Below are 16,352 nucleotides of genomic sequence, written 5' to 3' on the forward strand. Positions count from 1 at the left end.
AACACATACATACACAGATTCAACTTCTTATGAATATTAAACATTACGTTCACTTCAGTGAGATGTGACTGGATTGGCCTACACCCATCCTGACTTTCCAGCTAATCTCTGGAACGGTTCAGAAAGCGTTTGATGTGGAAGCGCGCGGCGGCCATAAAGGCGGAGCGCTGCTCGGGCGCCACGCCTCCTCACCTGCACGGTGTGGGGCTGCTTGGGGTGTTTGAAGTGGATGACGCTGAACAGCAGGGGGTCCTTGGCGCTGTCCAGCAGCATCAGGGTGGAGCACTGCAAGCAGGGGCACCATCAGGAAACTTAAATTGGATGGTTAAATTGTCAAACATATTGGTGTGATTCACACACATCCGCCCAATAAAGGTGAACCATTTAGCGACACTGACCATTGGAAGAGAAGATTTAGGGTAGGCAGTTAATTTGCCGAAACCGACATTGTATTTATTTTAGGCATTGGTTTCAAATTTGGATGGGATCAGGCAATTGTGTGAGGATTGTGGCGGCTCTAATCAATGCAGCTTCATTCATCTCGATTCAACCATCTTTTTCCCCCCAATCAAATATATTCAGCTCGTAATTCTTTTTCATCATTTTATTAAACAGTAAAATCCTTCAATATAAAAACATCCTGTGAAAATGAATTAATAATAAATAAAATCCCTGTATAAACACATCGGCACGCTGCCTATTTCTGAGCGGCGTCCATGTCGGTGGCGGCTCGTACCGAGATGTGCGTCTTGTACACGTAGTGCTCGCCACGCCGCTTGGTGATGAGCAGCATCTTGTCGAACAGGAAGAGCGTGCGGCTGTTCTTGGCCCGCTGCACATGGAAGGTTCCCTCCAGCACCAGCTCTCCATAGGTGGTCAGGTCAGGACCCTTCCAGTTGATCAGAAGAGACTGGATCTCCTGGAGACGCAGGGTGGGAAAGCCCACAGTGAAACAGCACATAAACAAATAATAAAAATAATAAAAATAATAATAATAATGGCTATAATCGCTGTCAAACCGAAAGGCGAAAAGCTCAATCAATTCCTAAAACCAGATTTTTAAACTCTGTCCACTCAGCGCAGGGTTATGGGAAGAACTCGCACACGGGAGTCACGCAGGTCAATACCAGGCAATGAAGCTTTATGGATTTTGCCCTGCACCGCTTCCTTCTGGAAGTACTTGTCGGGAGTTCCAGTCCTTCAGAAGTCGCCCTCCAGGCCTCGGAGGAGGTGGAAACGGCCTCTGGGGGCGGCTTCCTTTGACCGTTCCTCCCGCTCACCCGACTTGCATTGCAACGAGGCCATTTTGTTGGTGTGCGTCGTTCCTCCCACCCCGCCCGCGCCGATCGGGGTCAAGGACGCGGCGGCCGCGACTAACCTGCAGCCGCACGGCGTGCTCATGCTTCCTCTTCATGTCGTTGATGTACCAGGCCACCCCGGTCATGGTGTCGATGGCCTCCTGCACCACCTCGTAGCCCTCCTCCTCCGGGTCGTAGTGCCGGGCGATCTCCTGGTAGAGCGAGATCGAGGGGGTCAAGACGCGCGGAATCAAAGCTGCAATACCGACACGAATCCATTGACGCATTGACCGCTGGTTGAGTTCAAAGTACGCCAAGACTTCTGGAGATCCGGGGGTTCTGTTACCAGTGTTTTCTGCCGTCGCTTATGACTCATCTCATTGTGCATTTTGTTCTGTCTCCTGACTTTGGAAAAATAACTGATATATGAAAAGGTAGAAAATGGTATTGATATTTTCTTCGAAAGGGCGCCCCCTAAAGGTGAGCGCCTAGTATTAATTTAATCTGCATCAAAAAATACAAAAAATAAAATAAAATAAAATAAAATAAAGATTCTCATGATGCAACACACAGCCAATCAGTTCACTATGATGATTGAGAGTCATTATGAATTAGGAAAACATAACATTAGTAATTTACAAATAAATAATTCAAACGCGGTTCGGTTATAAAGTTCGAATATGAAGACTCCAGCCGTCGGATAATAAATTGGATATGCGTGTTACAGTCGGCACCGCAGTTTGGAGACATGTGTACCTGGAGCAGCAGGTGGTATTTGAGGATCCTCTGGACCGGTTTGAGCAGAAAGGAGCCCAACGGGAGCGAGCGCTTCAGAGAGGCCTGGCGATCCCTGAAGAACTTTCCCAGAGTTTTACTCCGCATGCAGTCGGTCAGCGCCGCCACCGAGCTGGAGACGGAAAAAATGGGATTAACTCATCGTAGGAACAAACCTCATTACATCTATCTATCTATATATCTATTAATCATCCATATCTATCTATCTATATCTATCTATATATACAGTATATCTATCCATCCATCCATCCATCCACCATTCATATCTATATCCATCCATCCATCTATCTATCTATCTATCCATCCATCTATCCATCCATTTATCCATCCATATAAATCCATTTTCCTGCTTCTTACTTGGGGTAGTTGGTGCAGTACTGGGTGTAGATTTCAAAGTCTTCACTCTGGGGAGCACAGGGCAGACAAACGGATCGATAGCGTTAATTCCATTTCCTCGCAGACCTGGCGGCGCTGGCAATCAGGAGCGCGAGAGAAAACGAGACGGCGCCGCTCACCTTGTCCACGAAGCACCGGGCCACGGCCACCGGGTCGCTCTCGCACAGGTCCAGGGACTGCAGCAGCTCACTGGCAGAGGGGTGTGAATGAACACAGCGGGGGAGTTTCAGGATGGGAGCCAGAGAGCGAGGGAAGGGAGAGAGAAGAGAGAAGAATGAAGACGTGAAAGACAGAAATCAATCCAGCGATGGAAGATCACAGGCTTGGCATATGGCACTTAGTCGGAGATCAGACAAGGTTTTTTTTTTTTTTGGTTTGTTCTCCAGTTTTGTCATTTAAAAGTTGACATTCAGATGTTGCACTTTCTACCTCAATTGATCTTGTTCCAAAGGGGAAGATCTTTTTTCCCCCCTCTTTCCCTCGCCCCAACCCGAATGCTGTTGACACACCCAGCGAATGAGAAAATGTTGATTTAAACACCTGCTTTCAATCTGCCTCTACAATGTTGACACTCTGGTTGATTTTAATGCCAAACACACATCTGCTGTTCGCAAATATAGCAAATATGAAGCGTGTTGGGAGTTTGGCCACATGGGGACGCTGTTCACCTGCTCGTTTCAACAGCTGGTGTCTTTCCAGACAATCCCAAACTAGTTTTTTTTTGTGACGTCATGCCAAATACAAAGCCTTAGACACTCTAAAACTGAGATCAGACAAAAAGCCTTTAATCTGTGCTAGAAAAACCGAACGGCCGAGGCATTAGAACGCCGGATTTTTGGATGTTGAAACCCGCCCCCGCGAAAAGGGTGATGAAAGTTTGAGATGTATTGTGTTTGTCCTTGGCGGTGCAGTCGGTGATCGGTGCCAAAGACTCCTTGTTTTTTGAGTAATAGGCGAAAAACAAACTTGTGTCAACACGGTACTATTTTTTGTATTTTTCTTTTTTTCTTTCATATCCACATTTGCTCATTCAGTGGGAGTGTTTCGGCACAATAAAGGCTTGGGTTAAAAAAATAAAAAAATAAAAGGAAAGCATGTGGTGGAGTGGAAGAAAAGAAATCCGTGTTCGAGCACAAAAGAAACGGAGACGGGAAAAGGACAAAATATTTGTCAAAACCTCAAACTCCGTGTCACAGGCCTTCCCCCGGGGGCAACCCCCCCCGGTGTCAGGGAGTTTACGCTCAACTTTTGAATGACGGCAAAGAAACGTTGAAGTCCGACTGAATATTGTTAAGGTTTCCATCGACAGCCTTCTCAGTCTTAGGAAATCAGCCGGCCGGTCCAACAGGCGGCCCGCGGGCCAAATGGGGGCCCCCGTGTCACTGCAGACCGGCCCTGCAGGGCTTAAAGTGCCACATGACCATACAGGAGGGATGTGCATTTAAGAAAAAAAAATCGGAGGGAACATCAGAGCTGCCACGCTTATGACATGGATCGTCTGATGGCGATTACTTGAGCTGATTGCGAGCTCTTGGTAAAACCGCCATTCTCTCAAGTGGCATTCCAAGGCGGTTGGAGGCCATTTTGATTTGTTGCCAGCAATAAAATGTCATTGTTGAAATGGCCCTGCCGTCGGAGACCGCTGGTACTCGGTGCATCATCCGCCTGGTTCCCCCTCAGGAAACTTCCAGCTTATTGCACTCTAATTCCAACACAGCGAAAACACACACATCTGGGTTTCGTGATCACTTTGCGTGACGTTTGAGACAAATACCACATAAATCCTTCATCCCACTACTTAATTTACTCTCTCTACTCTCCGCTCACTTAAAAGCTTGAAACCCCCCCCCCCCAAAAAAACAAAACAAAAAAACCCTCCCATTGTCTCAGCGTGGGCCTGCAGGGCAGTAAAAGAGCAGGGGAGGGGGCAGTACGAGAGGAGAGAGGAATGCTAATGTGTGTTTTGGCAACAAGCGTGGTTGGCAATAAGCAGCCGATGACACAGGACACGCACACACACACACACACACACACACACACACACACACACACACACACACACACACACACACACACACACACACACACACACACACACACACACACACACACCAGTGAATATGCATGTGCCTAGTACATACCATACATGATCTAAGTGAAAGACCCTACCCTTTAATTCTAACACCATAAATCATATGAACTTATTTGATCCGTGCTATTCCCTGAGATAAATCATTTCCCCGCCCCCTTTCTCTTTTTTTGCCAACAGTTTCCACTTTCTGCCAAAGAAGGACTCTAAGAGTCTCTCTCTAAACAAAAAGAAAACAACAACAAAAAAAAAAGGAGGTGCATCTCTTTCGGTGTACCTGTGCATGTTTCTTACCTGTTGAACTCGTAAATGTCCTCTATGTTTCCAAACAGGGCGCACACCTGCTCCGGGCGAATGGGAAGGTTCCTCGTATCGATGATCTGAGCCAGATAGTCCTGGAAGAATGACAAAGAGGAGAAAATCCCTTTTAAATACACTCAATTATGAATAGCGATGGGAACATTCAAATATATATCAACATATATATTTTTTTTAATATCCGGCACACAATATTAATGTTAGAGGTGCAATTCCAAATTCCTCCAGAAGAGGGAGCGGGTGCGCAGGAGACAATCAGTGCAGGTGAAATGCAACTGAACGTGACATACTTCATATGTACGTCATATTGAAAGGGCTGTAGTTGGGATATTGATAAAAAATATCATTCTGTGGATTTCCACTTCCACTGCGATCGTCGCTGTATGACCAGACAAGGGATCCCATCTAATATCAACGCTGTGTTTAAAGGAATCCTTTTAAGGATTTTTTCCACTCACTATGGTCTGACAGTTTCTCCCAGGACTCACCTCCCCTTGGACCTCAGGGGGATTCTAAAGTCGATTAGAAAAGCTAAAAATACCCCCAGAGTGGTCCAATATGCCGGCCCGTGGACAATTACACCGCCATATGCCCAATTACACACTTAAGTGCCATATAAACAACTCCAAACAAATAGACAAGAGAAAAAACACACAGATAAGCGGGGAATAAACAGAGTGAAGCCAGCTAACAACTTAATGATGTCCACACGCCCATGCCGCTGGACACACAGTGCTGCGCACACGGTGCGTTCACACACACACACACACACACACACACACACACACACACAGGCAGATTGAGTAGGGTCATCACTTCACACTAAAGAATGAACTAAAGCCGATTCCAGTGGCAGCATTCCAGCGCAGTGAGAGCAATGCTGACTTGGGCGTCTCCTGGTCTCCTATAGTCATAGTACGTACACACACACGCACACGCACACACACACACACACACACACACACACACACACACACACACACACGTCCCCCACTGAGCGACGTATTGTCAATACAGTTTAGAGGGGACATCAGGGTAGATGGATAGCTGATAACCGATAGAGCTTCTGCCGTTTACATTGAGAGGTTTACTGCAGCCATTGTCCATTAAGACCGTGCCAATCATTGTTGACCTAAAATGCAATAAATTTTTTAGTAAAGCCTTTTGACAATCCTGGCAGTCTGGACTCGATAACCTACAATAAAGTAGATAGGAAGTCGCAAGAGCGCGCTCAAACTTCACCAAGTGGGGGTGGGTTTGAGTCCCGCTGTGTTTGTTGGTCAGTTTTAAATTGCACTTTAGCCTGGTTATCTCTGTGACTTTTATAGGTCTCATCTGTTTTTAGCCTGGTTGGAAGAATAACTTCCAGGATGAATGGATGGCAGTGCAAGGCAACGTTTTTATCTCGTGTGTGTGTGTCTGTCGTGGGAGTGGAGGAATCCGGGTCCAAAGTAATAATTTATGAATTATCCAAAGAATGGAATGGCACAAGGAACGCATCCCCCGGATCAAAGACAAACACCCCCCCCCACCCCTCGCTGCTCTGCTTCTGAGAATGCGGAGAATGAGCCGGGGTGGGTGTGGCGGCGCCAGGTGTTGGAGGTGGCGGCGGACACGCGAGCGCGGCTGAATTGCGCGGCTGTTCTCACAATGTCGACCCAACAGATATAACCCGAGAGCTGAAGCCCCGGCGCCGATACGATGGATAGGAAGGCGACAGCTGTTGCGTTCAAAAAACTGCAGAGTCAGTACGGAACGGAAGACAAAAAAAATAATAATAATCCATATAGATCCGAACGGGACCCTTCTCCCGGCCGGCGAACTAAGGAGTTGAACAGTTGGCCCCCCGCTTCTCCCTCTCTTCTGCCTCGTTTCTCCAGTTGCCGTCAGGACGGAGGAGATGTTTGCGTTGGCCGAGGGGGTCTCTGTGGAACCAGGGGGCCAGACCGGGCAGGGGCCGGGTCTGGTTCTACTCCCGGCTTTCAGAAGTCCAGGGGGAAAGATCTGGGAGCGTCTGTCAGGACCGCGTCGGTCCTGGAGACTCCCGCGAGGGCGCCCCCCCACCACCACCAGCACCACCACCCCCGCCACGGCAGCTCCCGGACGCCAGCGCCGCCAGTCACAAAGAGACAAGGTGATGAAGGAGGAGTAACTTAACACGCCGCCGGAAATGCCACAGAGCGCTCTTTCGCGGAGGTTCTTGGATATGTTCGTTTGGGTTAGAAGTTTTATAGAGAAAGATCAATGACCATCACAGGGGGAAGGATAGAGCAGAGGTCGCACAATCTGGAAGTGGTTTCTTTCCACTAAAAAAAAATAAAAATAAAAAAGAGGTTGGGATGCGAGGAGACAGTGTTGGCTAAGTGCTGAGATCGCCTCAGGACAGACAGTGCCCCCATTGTCTCTGCTCTGCTGTGTGGTCAAAGATCTATACGCCCATCATCATCATCATCATCATCATCATCATCATCATCATCCCAGAGGCAAAGACTTTCTGCTTTGAAAGTTCCGCTTTGTGTCCCGGTTTAGTCTTGGCCAGCCTCAACGATTTCAGGGGGGGGGGGGGGGGTTATATACTTTGGGTCTCATCATACTGTAGGTTTACAGAATAATTGATGTGCGGTTCACGAAAGCTGTTCCATCAACTATTCAAGTATTCCTGAATGGCTAAGTCTTCTTGATCAAATTGCACTACACCCACAGGTGTAAAGAAAAGGCCACTCGAGACCCGGTACGCCTCATTTGCTCCTGAAAGCCGCCCCGGCTCAAGTCCCAATCCTTTTTTGTTTCCCTGCTGGGCCACATCCAGCAAAGAAGAGGAAGAAAAAAAAAAAAAAGAAAAGAGTGCTGCAGACATGAAGTCATAGCTCCACAGTAATCCAAGTGAAACACAAACTCGAAACACACGCAGGACCAGTCTCGAATCTTAAATATTAGTTCGTTGGCCGACTGGCGTGCGCCCGGCGAGGAGCGAAAGCGAATGCATTGATTTAATTTGGGCTTCGGCGGGCACTCACCTCGACGATGCTGCGAAGGTCCCTGACGTACATGCGTTCCGTCTCGATGATCTCCATGACGACGCGATCCACGTAAGACAGCTTGGGGTTCGGCGCCATGGCGTCGGTGGCGACCGGCGAGGACTGGGGGTGAGCCGCTCCACCGCCTTTCCTCCGGCTGGAGGCGGAGGCGTTGTTGTTGTTCCTCTGGGAGCAGACTCCCAGGTCCTTCTCCTGCTGCTGCTGCTGCTGCTGCTGCTGCTGCTGCTCCAGCCACTGGAGGCCCCTGGACACAGAGACCCCGAGGGCCGGGCTCCGCACCCCGTCCTGGGCGCCGCTTCCCTCGGCCGGGCTCAGCTCCAGGTCTATGTCCTCCTCGCCGGGGATGGGTGGGGTGGCGGGGACGGCGTTGGTGGTGGAGGAGGAGGAGGGGAGGGCCGCTGTACTCCCGAAAAGGCTGCGACTATCCCGGGAAGAGCCCGAGGACAGGGTGGAGGACAGGCTCACCGGACGCTCACCTGCGCTCCCCGACGGCTCCGAACGAGAGTTATAACAGTCTAGGGCCACATCCACGCTGGGCTGGTGGAGCTCGCTGTTGGAGAGCGGTGAGCGCAAGTGAGGAGATTCTAACAGACGGAGAGAGGAGGAAAGGAGAATATTTAGTCTAGAAACATAGAATATAGAAGTCAACATACAGTTTGCTCATGCACTTAAAATTAATTATTGTTAAGCAGGCTTTACACTGAATCCAAAAACGCGCCGACTGTCGCCCCCCACCATCGGTAGTGCATGTGTCTAGATTTCCCATCTTAAATATATCAGTGAAAATGGGAGCGCTTGTTCTCCTCAGGTAGAACAGCGAGTAGTTTGCTCAACTGGACATTTACCATCTTCCATGAATGAGAGTTCCTTTATACAGTATACATTTGCAAAGTAAGAAAATAAAATCACATACAATTCATGAATAAAAAGTTTATTGACAGTGAATATGTTGACACACAACGTTAACAGTAATGGGTGTCGATGGTGTGGAGTACGACTAATGCACTTCCTGTGAGGAGGAGTTGTTTGTGGGAATCAGTGTAAATCCAGCTTTATTGGGTACAGCAACTTTTTTTTTTTTTTTTTTTTTTTTTTTCTCCTTTCAGTAAGTAATCAATGACCCTCCCTTGATTTGTGTTTTTCTGGACTTCTGATATAATTACGGTTCCCAAATCTGATTTGGATGCACGTCCCTGGATAACCTTGGCCTTGAGCTCCGGTGAACCATGCTACTGTCCTGAGGTCACTACACGAGGAGCTGCAACAGGTTCTGAGTTCTGTGCTTCTGCCCTCAGCCAGTGAGACAAAAAAAAAGGGGGATTTACTGTAAAAGGGGCCTCGCTCAAATCATTACTGACATGGCCTAATTACTACGCTGCACATTCTGGTGGAAAACTCAGCCATTTCCTCTCGCTCTCCTGAACGGCGATGGCTTAACCTTGGAAAAACAGAGAGAGGGGAAAGAAAAGGGAGGGTGGAGGGGTAGGGGCGGGGTGAGGGCAGTGGACCAGGGGCTTTGTTTATATGTCTTTTTATTAAGCCACGTCTGAAATCAAGCGAAATGGAATCCATATTCAATTTCACATCCTTCCTCGTCAGATGGGGGAATTTTCCCTCCACCCCCCAAATATATGAAGTCACTGTGGTATGAGAGCAGAGCGCTTGGTAGCCACCGTGCAGAGAGCTCCATTTCCTTAAATATTTGCAGGGCAAAGGGGGTCAAAACCATTTACAAAGTGGAAAGAATAGGAGTCTTGTCATTTGATTTTGACTACAGACTAATAAATTGGACTCTCCGAGGGATGTGATGATTAGGTCAGGCGATTGGCTGCAGGTAAGTCGGTGAGCTTGCCAAGTGGAAGGCACAAAGGAGTGTTAATATTCTAGGGGTGCAGCATATATCCTGGTCCCGAAAAGCCTTTGACTGGAGAAGTGGAAAGCCAGTGCACGTCTAAGAACGGCTGCCAGGAGCTACAAAAGCGGGCCTGATGTTGGAAGGAAAATGTTCTTGTTAGAATTACTGACCAAAAAAATGACAGGACATATTTACTCTTACTATAAAAACGTTTAAGTTTGGCCGACTACACTAAAGAGGTAGACTTCTTAGGTATGGAAATGCGATATAAAATACCTTGCAATTCCAATGCGAGACCCAAGACAACAATGAAACCCAACGTCTCCGTGGCAAATCATTTCTGAACATGGATAGTGCCCAGGACAATCCCTTAATAACTGTAAAACAAAGACCGATGGAGAGCCAAGCGTTGGTGGGAGCAGGTTGGCAACCGGCATTAACATGGTGGATCGAATCAGACAGAGAGAGAGAGAGAGAGAGAGAGAGAGAGAGAGAGAGAGAGAGAGAGCTCCAGGCGTCCTCAAACTTTCCATGAGTCAGTATTGAGCTAATGCCTGAGATCCTGCTTGGCGTTCAGTCCACAACAAGCCGCGTCTCAGCGACACAGTTCTCATGCCGGGCCTCGCTGGCCACGAGGGGACGGCTTCATGCCGATAAATCACTGGAGCTGCTTGGCCTGAGGGGAGCGTAGTGGCGGGATAGTGCAGCCGCTCCCTCGCTATGCTGCCTCAGCCTTTACTTTTGGTTTGGAGTTGTACTAAGTCAGGCATCCAACACTCCCTTTCCTCCTCCTCCTCCTCCCCCCTCCCCCTCCTCCTCAAGTCCTCCCACAGTCCCAGTCCCTCCAAAGCTGCAGGGCCGCCGTCAAAGCCAAGGCAAATGGGGGAGGAGGAGGAGAGAGGGGGCAGGGTCAAGGCTGGTTTGCAAAGTCACAAACAAACGCCATGTTTGTCCAGGTCCACTGCAGCTCCTGTTGACAGCTCACTGCTGAGACACATGATTGGCACCCCTCCGCCTATCTAGAGACATAAGTAGATGAACAAGGAAAACACCTTATCAAGGCCTTGAGACTTTAAGCACACGCTTGGCTACCCGCCTCCTGCCTCACGTGTGGACTATACAGGCGTTGTGCGATCTGCGACCGATACCGCACACCTCTAGTTTGAGAACGCCACAGCGGCCATGGTCCACCGCAGGGCTTTGTTGAAACAGCACAGGAGGAGGAATGCAAATAAACCGGCGAACAAATGGGTTGCAGATAAGCCGAGTGAGTGCTCCGCGGTCTGCAGCAACGGCGATCGCTCAGATGGACGCAGCGACGTGAAAGCCGCAGAGAGGAATGTGTGTCCAAAATAAAATCGCAGTTCCAGTGTAATTCCGGTGGGGTTCCTTTTTTGGAAACCCGTTGTTAGCGCCCGGATCATAAACCATTGTGAAACAATGGGCTGGAATGCTGCACGTCTGATATGCGAGAGGGAACTTATGGCACGCCTGGGTGCATCATGTATCGACTGGTCAAACTGAAGAAAAAATAAGACGTAAACTATGCACTATTCTTTTTAAATGCTACAGTGTCCCCATCCAGTAGAGTAATCTACACATTCTAAGACATCCATTTCAACTGTAACACGTCTATTATATTAATTTGTACTGCTGTGTAAGGGAGTTTTGACATATGTACCCAGGATCAATTATTATTCATTAACAACCCAACCTGAATGGGTCGGGTGGTTCTCAGGGAAGACACTACGGCATGAAGAACACCGATCCCAGGACCACAAACCCCCCCAGAGCAGCACTACAGGACGGTTAGATCCCTGCTGTACTTGTTCCATCTTTAAGCAAGATTTTACGCCTCTTTAATCTAAGCGACTAGCCTGCGGTAGTCACAAAGGGGGTGATAGGTGTCAAGTGGAAATGTACACAATGTTCACAATTCATCACAGGAGCCCGTGACACGGAGGCAACAGCTGATGAACAGCAGACTGCCATCCCAACATGTCCAGGCAACGTGAAGAGCATGTGAGGAAAGACATCTACCACAATATTGCAAGTAATAAACTTTACCAGCGGTTATGAATACCACTGCTACATACTGTAGGAGCACTGTTCAAACATTTCCAAATGTAGCTGGGAGTGCAAATTAGCAGGAAAGGAATTTGCATTGGTCTACCACTTCCTCCTGACCCTTCCATCTCAGTTAAATTCAATGGGAGTGCTTCCTCCTTCGACTTATTGGTCGCACCGCACGATTTTGGGGAAGTCTGTTTAAGATTCACAATAAAGCGCAAAACGGGAGATACTGACCTTGGACAATCCACGGTCTCACAACTAGGATAAATAGGATTTATCCCAACTAAACAAAAAAAAAAAAATTTGAAAAAACACTCGATCCTCCGTTTCCGTGATACACGAATACACTTTTTAACCTCATGGGAGTAACCATTAACCAAGTGACAGTTCGCGAGCGGGTGTAGCATGAGAGCTGCGTTTGGGACATGCACCGCGCAGACTCCCGGACCCCCAGCAGAGTTCCCACAGCGTGGTTATTCCAATGACTTTATAGCGCTTAGGTAACAGAAATGCTTTGTGGGATTATGTTTGATCAGCCGCCTGTGTGCAAGCATTACCACCGTTATGACAAAAATGCTGTCGGGGGAAAAAAAAAAAAAAATGTTTTCAGAAGTATGCCCCGTCAACCCCCTTATTGTAATTCCCTGAATTCCAGTTAACCGGCTGGTTAAACCCCAGGTTAATGCCCCAAGCGTGACTTCTTGTTCTTCTACTTCTTCCACGGGGGCTTTAGACGAGTTCCAGTGCAGTAGTGAAGACAAGACGGTAACTGCAGCGAAATTGATGTGACCCTAAATTCCCGGAGGGGGGGGGGCTTCTATCCCGATGAGAAACGCGTCGGTGTGAGGGTATACAGAATTAAGCGGCGCTGCGATACCTGCGAGACGGGCTTTGACGTTTTTATGACCTACCCCCATCAGCTCCACTACGCCCTCCTCCTCCGTCAGGCTCTAAAGGCTTATCAGAGGAAAGACAACGCCGCCGGCGGTTTCGTAAACCTGTCCGGCTATGACCTCATGGTGCAATGGAGGGATGACATGCAGAGCCTAATAAGGCAGCGTGGGAGGTGGAGAGCAGAACTGCTGAAGCGATTACACCACCATCTGATTATTAAGCTTCTTTTTCCTCCTCAAAGGGTTTCCGTGGCGTGTAGTCAGAGCTCTTGTCCAGTGTCTCTGACAGACAAAAGTCTTTGTATATACTCTACCCTAGCAACAAATATATTATTATTATTCTCCAATTATTCTGTTTGCTGACAGACATACAGTATATACAGGTACAACCACCGAGTGGTAATTCATTGGAATGAGATCACACACACACACACACACACACACACACACACACACACACACACACACACACACACACACACACACACACACACACACACACACACACACACACACACACACACACACACACACCAGTGAATATGCATGTGCCTAGTACATACCATACATTATCTAAGTGAGAGACCCTACACTTTAATTCTAACACCATAAATCATATGAACTTATTTGATCCGTGCTATTCCCTGAGATAAATCATTTCCCCGTAGCCTGCGGTAGTCACAAAGGGGGTGATAGGTGTCAAGTGGAAATGTACACAATGTTCACAACACACACACACAACACACACAAATGTACACAACGTTCACAACACACACACACAACACATACAAATGTACACAATGTTCACAACACACACACACACACACACACACACAATAGTATTATCAAAATACCAGAGTGCCTTTATATCTAATAAAACAAAGTAAATACATATTTAAAATATATATTATTATTATTTTGATATTATTTTCATATATTTTTTTGTAAATCTAATTTCACTCTCTGAGGAAAAATAAGTCTGTCAGAACATGCAGCGATGCGTTAGTAACCAATTGCAACACACTAGGATGTTTTGGCCTTCAGCATCCGGGTATTAAGTCAATTATTGTGCTCAAGAAAACAGACAGTGGTGTGTGTATTCTACATTATCAGATCCGATACCAGACAGAGTAAACAAAATGTAAAAACCTGCAGTGCACTAACCGGAGGATGAAAACATGAAAATGATAGTACACATTACATACTTGAAATGCAACCAACCCAACTCAAGTATTAGACAACAAGCTGGACTCTAACCCAGTAATAATAGTGTTGGTTAATAGATGCCTCGGCTAGTTTAAAAATAGCACCACAGAGACCGGTTAAAAAGCAATAATCACACACACCGCGGTAAAGTTTTAACCTCGTGTTGCAAGACCGCAACAAAAAAAAAAATCCCCCCCCCCCCCCCCCCCCCCCCAAAACGTCCAAGTCCGCATACCTTTACGACGGCAGTTGTGAGATTTGTCCACCGAGAAAGCGTAATAGAACCTTGAGGGACTCCTCTTGAGGGAACTCCAGTCAACCCTTCAGACCTTGATTCTCAGACGAGAAGCTTTCTGGACCTCCTCTCTGGGATTTTTTTTCTTTTCTCTTTCTTAAAACGATCAGTGCGCACGAGGAGGCAGGAGCACGCGTCCCTGTAGGCTCGGAAGACATTCTGCATAGGTTGGAAGGCCACTTGTAAGTGTTGGCAAAAAAATACCTGCCTCTGAGCACAAGGAAATGTTTTCCGGCAGATAAATTTGAAATGCTCATGCAGACACGATGACGCAACGCAGATCAAGTGGAAGCCTTCCAGTTCTCGTGGGGCGACTGAAAAATCGCCCCAGGAGAACGGCAACTTGGTCGGTTCTAAGGTGTGTAGGCACTCGGCATATTGAATTTACTCACCATTATTCACGCGCACGAACTCATTCTGCCTCGCCCACACCATTACCTTCGATCCACTTTAGGCAATTCAGGGGTTAACGCCAGTTTCATTGTCTGGGGCTGAGGCCATGGAACGGGGGGGAATTGGGGGAATTATTTGGGGCTTAATGGACAAAACTACGTTGAATGAGACAAGAGGGATACTGCTTGAGAGAGACTAATCAAACACATTGAATCTATGTTTTCACAAATTCTGTGCAATGTCCGGTCAGCGTATGAAAGCAGCTGAGGGACCGGGCTGTAAAATAATCAAAAAAAACCTCCCTATCCGTCCCCTATTATTTCCAAGGAAGAGATCGAGTTCAATGTCCAAGCGATCTCTCTCTCTCTCTCGAGCAATCCAGTGTTGCAGGAAAAGCACGGTTTGGTCCGGCCTGATTTAGTCAAGTACTCTCTCTCTCTCTCTCTCTCTCTCTCTCTCTCTCTCTCTCTCTCTCTGAAACATCCTGTGGCGAGGACAAGTCCTCACCTGCTCTATTAGTCACTCTGTGCCGAGATGCTCCTCCATCCACGCTGACGCACGCTGACACCTTGAAACGCAGCTCACTCTGAATCACGGGGATAACTTGGAAATCCCAGACGTTAATCATATGATGACCCAAGTAAATATACAGGAAAGTTTTATATATTGAAAAGCTAACCCTTATCAGGGTTACACAATCATAGGCCAAGCCTTATTGTTTTGTTGCAAGGCAGGTTCGATGTATTTGCCTTTTACAAAAGGGATTTTACAAAGTACTGCAGAATGGCGAAACACACAGTCGGGCGTAGGCGGCAAATGCCGACGTTTTCACGTTTGTTTCCCCTAAAGAAACAAATTGCTCGGCTTGATATCACCACCGACGGTAATCGCTTGTGTAAAATTTACAGCTTCTCTATAAACATACCCTGCACTTCCCCGAGAGACAAAACCACAGTAACCGGGACACGTTTGGTGTCCCCGCACACGTTCCTCTTCGCTATTCCAGCACACAGTGGAACATTCCCACAGCCTATAGGGAACCCTTTTTTTCCCCCCCTCCTGCCACTTGAAAGCAGCGTGGAGATCGGGGAGTCTAGACCGACGGGGCTGATTAGTACTTTCATATGTGCGTATGAGGCCTCCGACGTCAAACTGGTTCAAAAGATATGTATTTTTCTTGGTTCTGCCAATGTTCCTCGGGAGAGAAAGGACGGAATAGTGAAGGGGAAATTCAGGAAACTAACTACCATTGTCATGGCCACCCCAAACCACTTCATACATCGACATAACTTCCTTTCTCCAACACCTCTCCACATCCTCTGGCACCCCCCCACCCCCCAAAAAGACTGGGATTGAGCCCTTTTTTGCAGAAACTCCTCCCAACTGGCAGCGGTGAATAGCTGCCCCTCAGCGGGGCCACGGCTCGCATGCATTGAGGGGACCTCGGGAGGATTAGGCCCTGGGCCCTCACAGACCATTTCCAAACAGCAGGAGACAGCAGCAGCAATTACCTGCGGACGGAGGCCTTGGCTTCAATCCCCAACTAAGGAGGCGGCAGAGAACCGGGTCTACCCGAAGCGCTTAAACGATCTTTTGCGCAATCCCTCGGACCTTACAAGGGCCTCTTAAATGCCACGTTAATAATCAGCCCGAAGGTCGGTAAATAAAACCTATTGGACGACTAGGGCCGAGCATAAACACAA

The 16,352-nt window shown here is 47.8% G+C and overlaps 1 protein-coding gene across 1 annotated transcript in view; it reads right to left on the minus strand.

Moving 5' to 3' along the window:
• Nucleotides 1-16,352, minus strand: part of LOC307239039 (pleckstrin homology domain-containing family G member 3-like) — a 31,063-nt gene that overhangs the window by 7,699 nt on the left and 7,012 nt on the right. The window contains exons 3-10 of the mRNA XM_080012253.1: nucleotides 7,914-8,518; nucleotides 4,873-4,973; nucleotides 2,609-2,678; nucleotides 2,451-2,497; nucleotides 2,055-2,205; nucleotides 1,379-1,510; nucleotides 737-919; nucleotides 193-285 (exon numbers count right to left, since the gene is read on the minus strand). Coding sequence (XP_079868379.1) covers nucleotides 193-285; nucleotides 737-919; nucleotides 1,379-1,510; nucleotides 2,055-2,205; nucleotides 2,451-2,497; nucleotides 2,609-2,678; nucleotides 4,873-4,973; nucleotides 7,914-8,518 — 1,382 coding nt within the window. The remainder of the gene's footprint in view (nucleotides 1-192; nucleotides 286-736; nucleotides 920-1,378; nucleotides 1,511-2,054; nucleotides 2,206-2,450; nucleotides 2,498-2,608; nucleotides 2,679-4,872; nucleotides 4,974-7,913; nucleotides 8,519-16,352) is intronic.

Source organism: Zeus faber, assembly GCF_960531495.2.
Source record: "Zeus faber genome assembly, chromosome: 13".
Taxonomy (NCBI): Eukaryota; Metazoa; Chordata; class Actinopteri; order Zeiformes; family Zeidae; genus Zeus; species Zeus faber.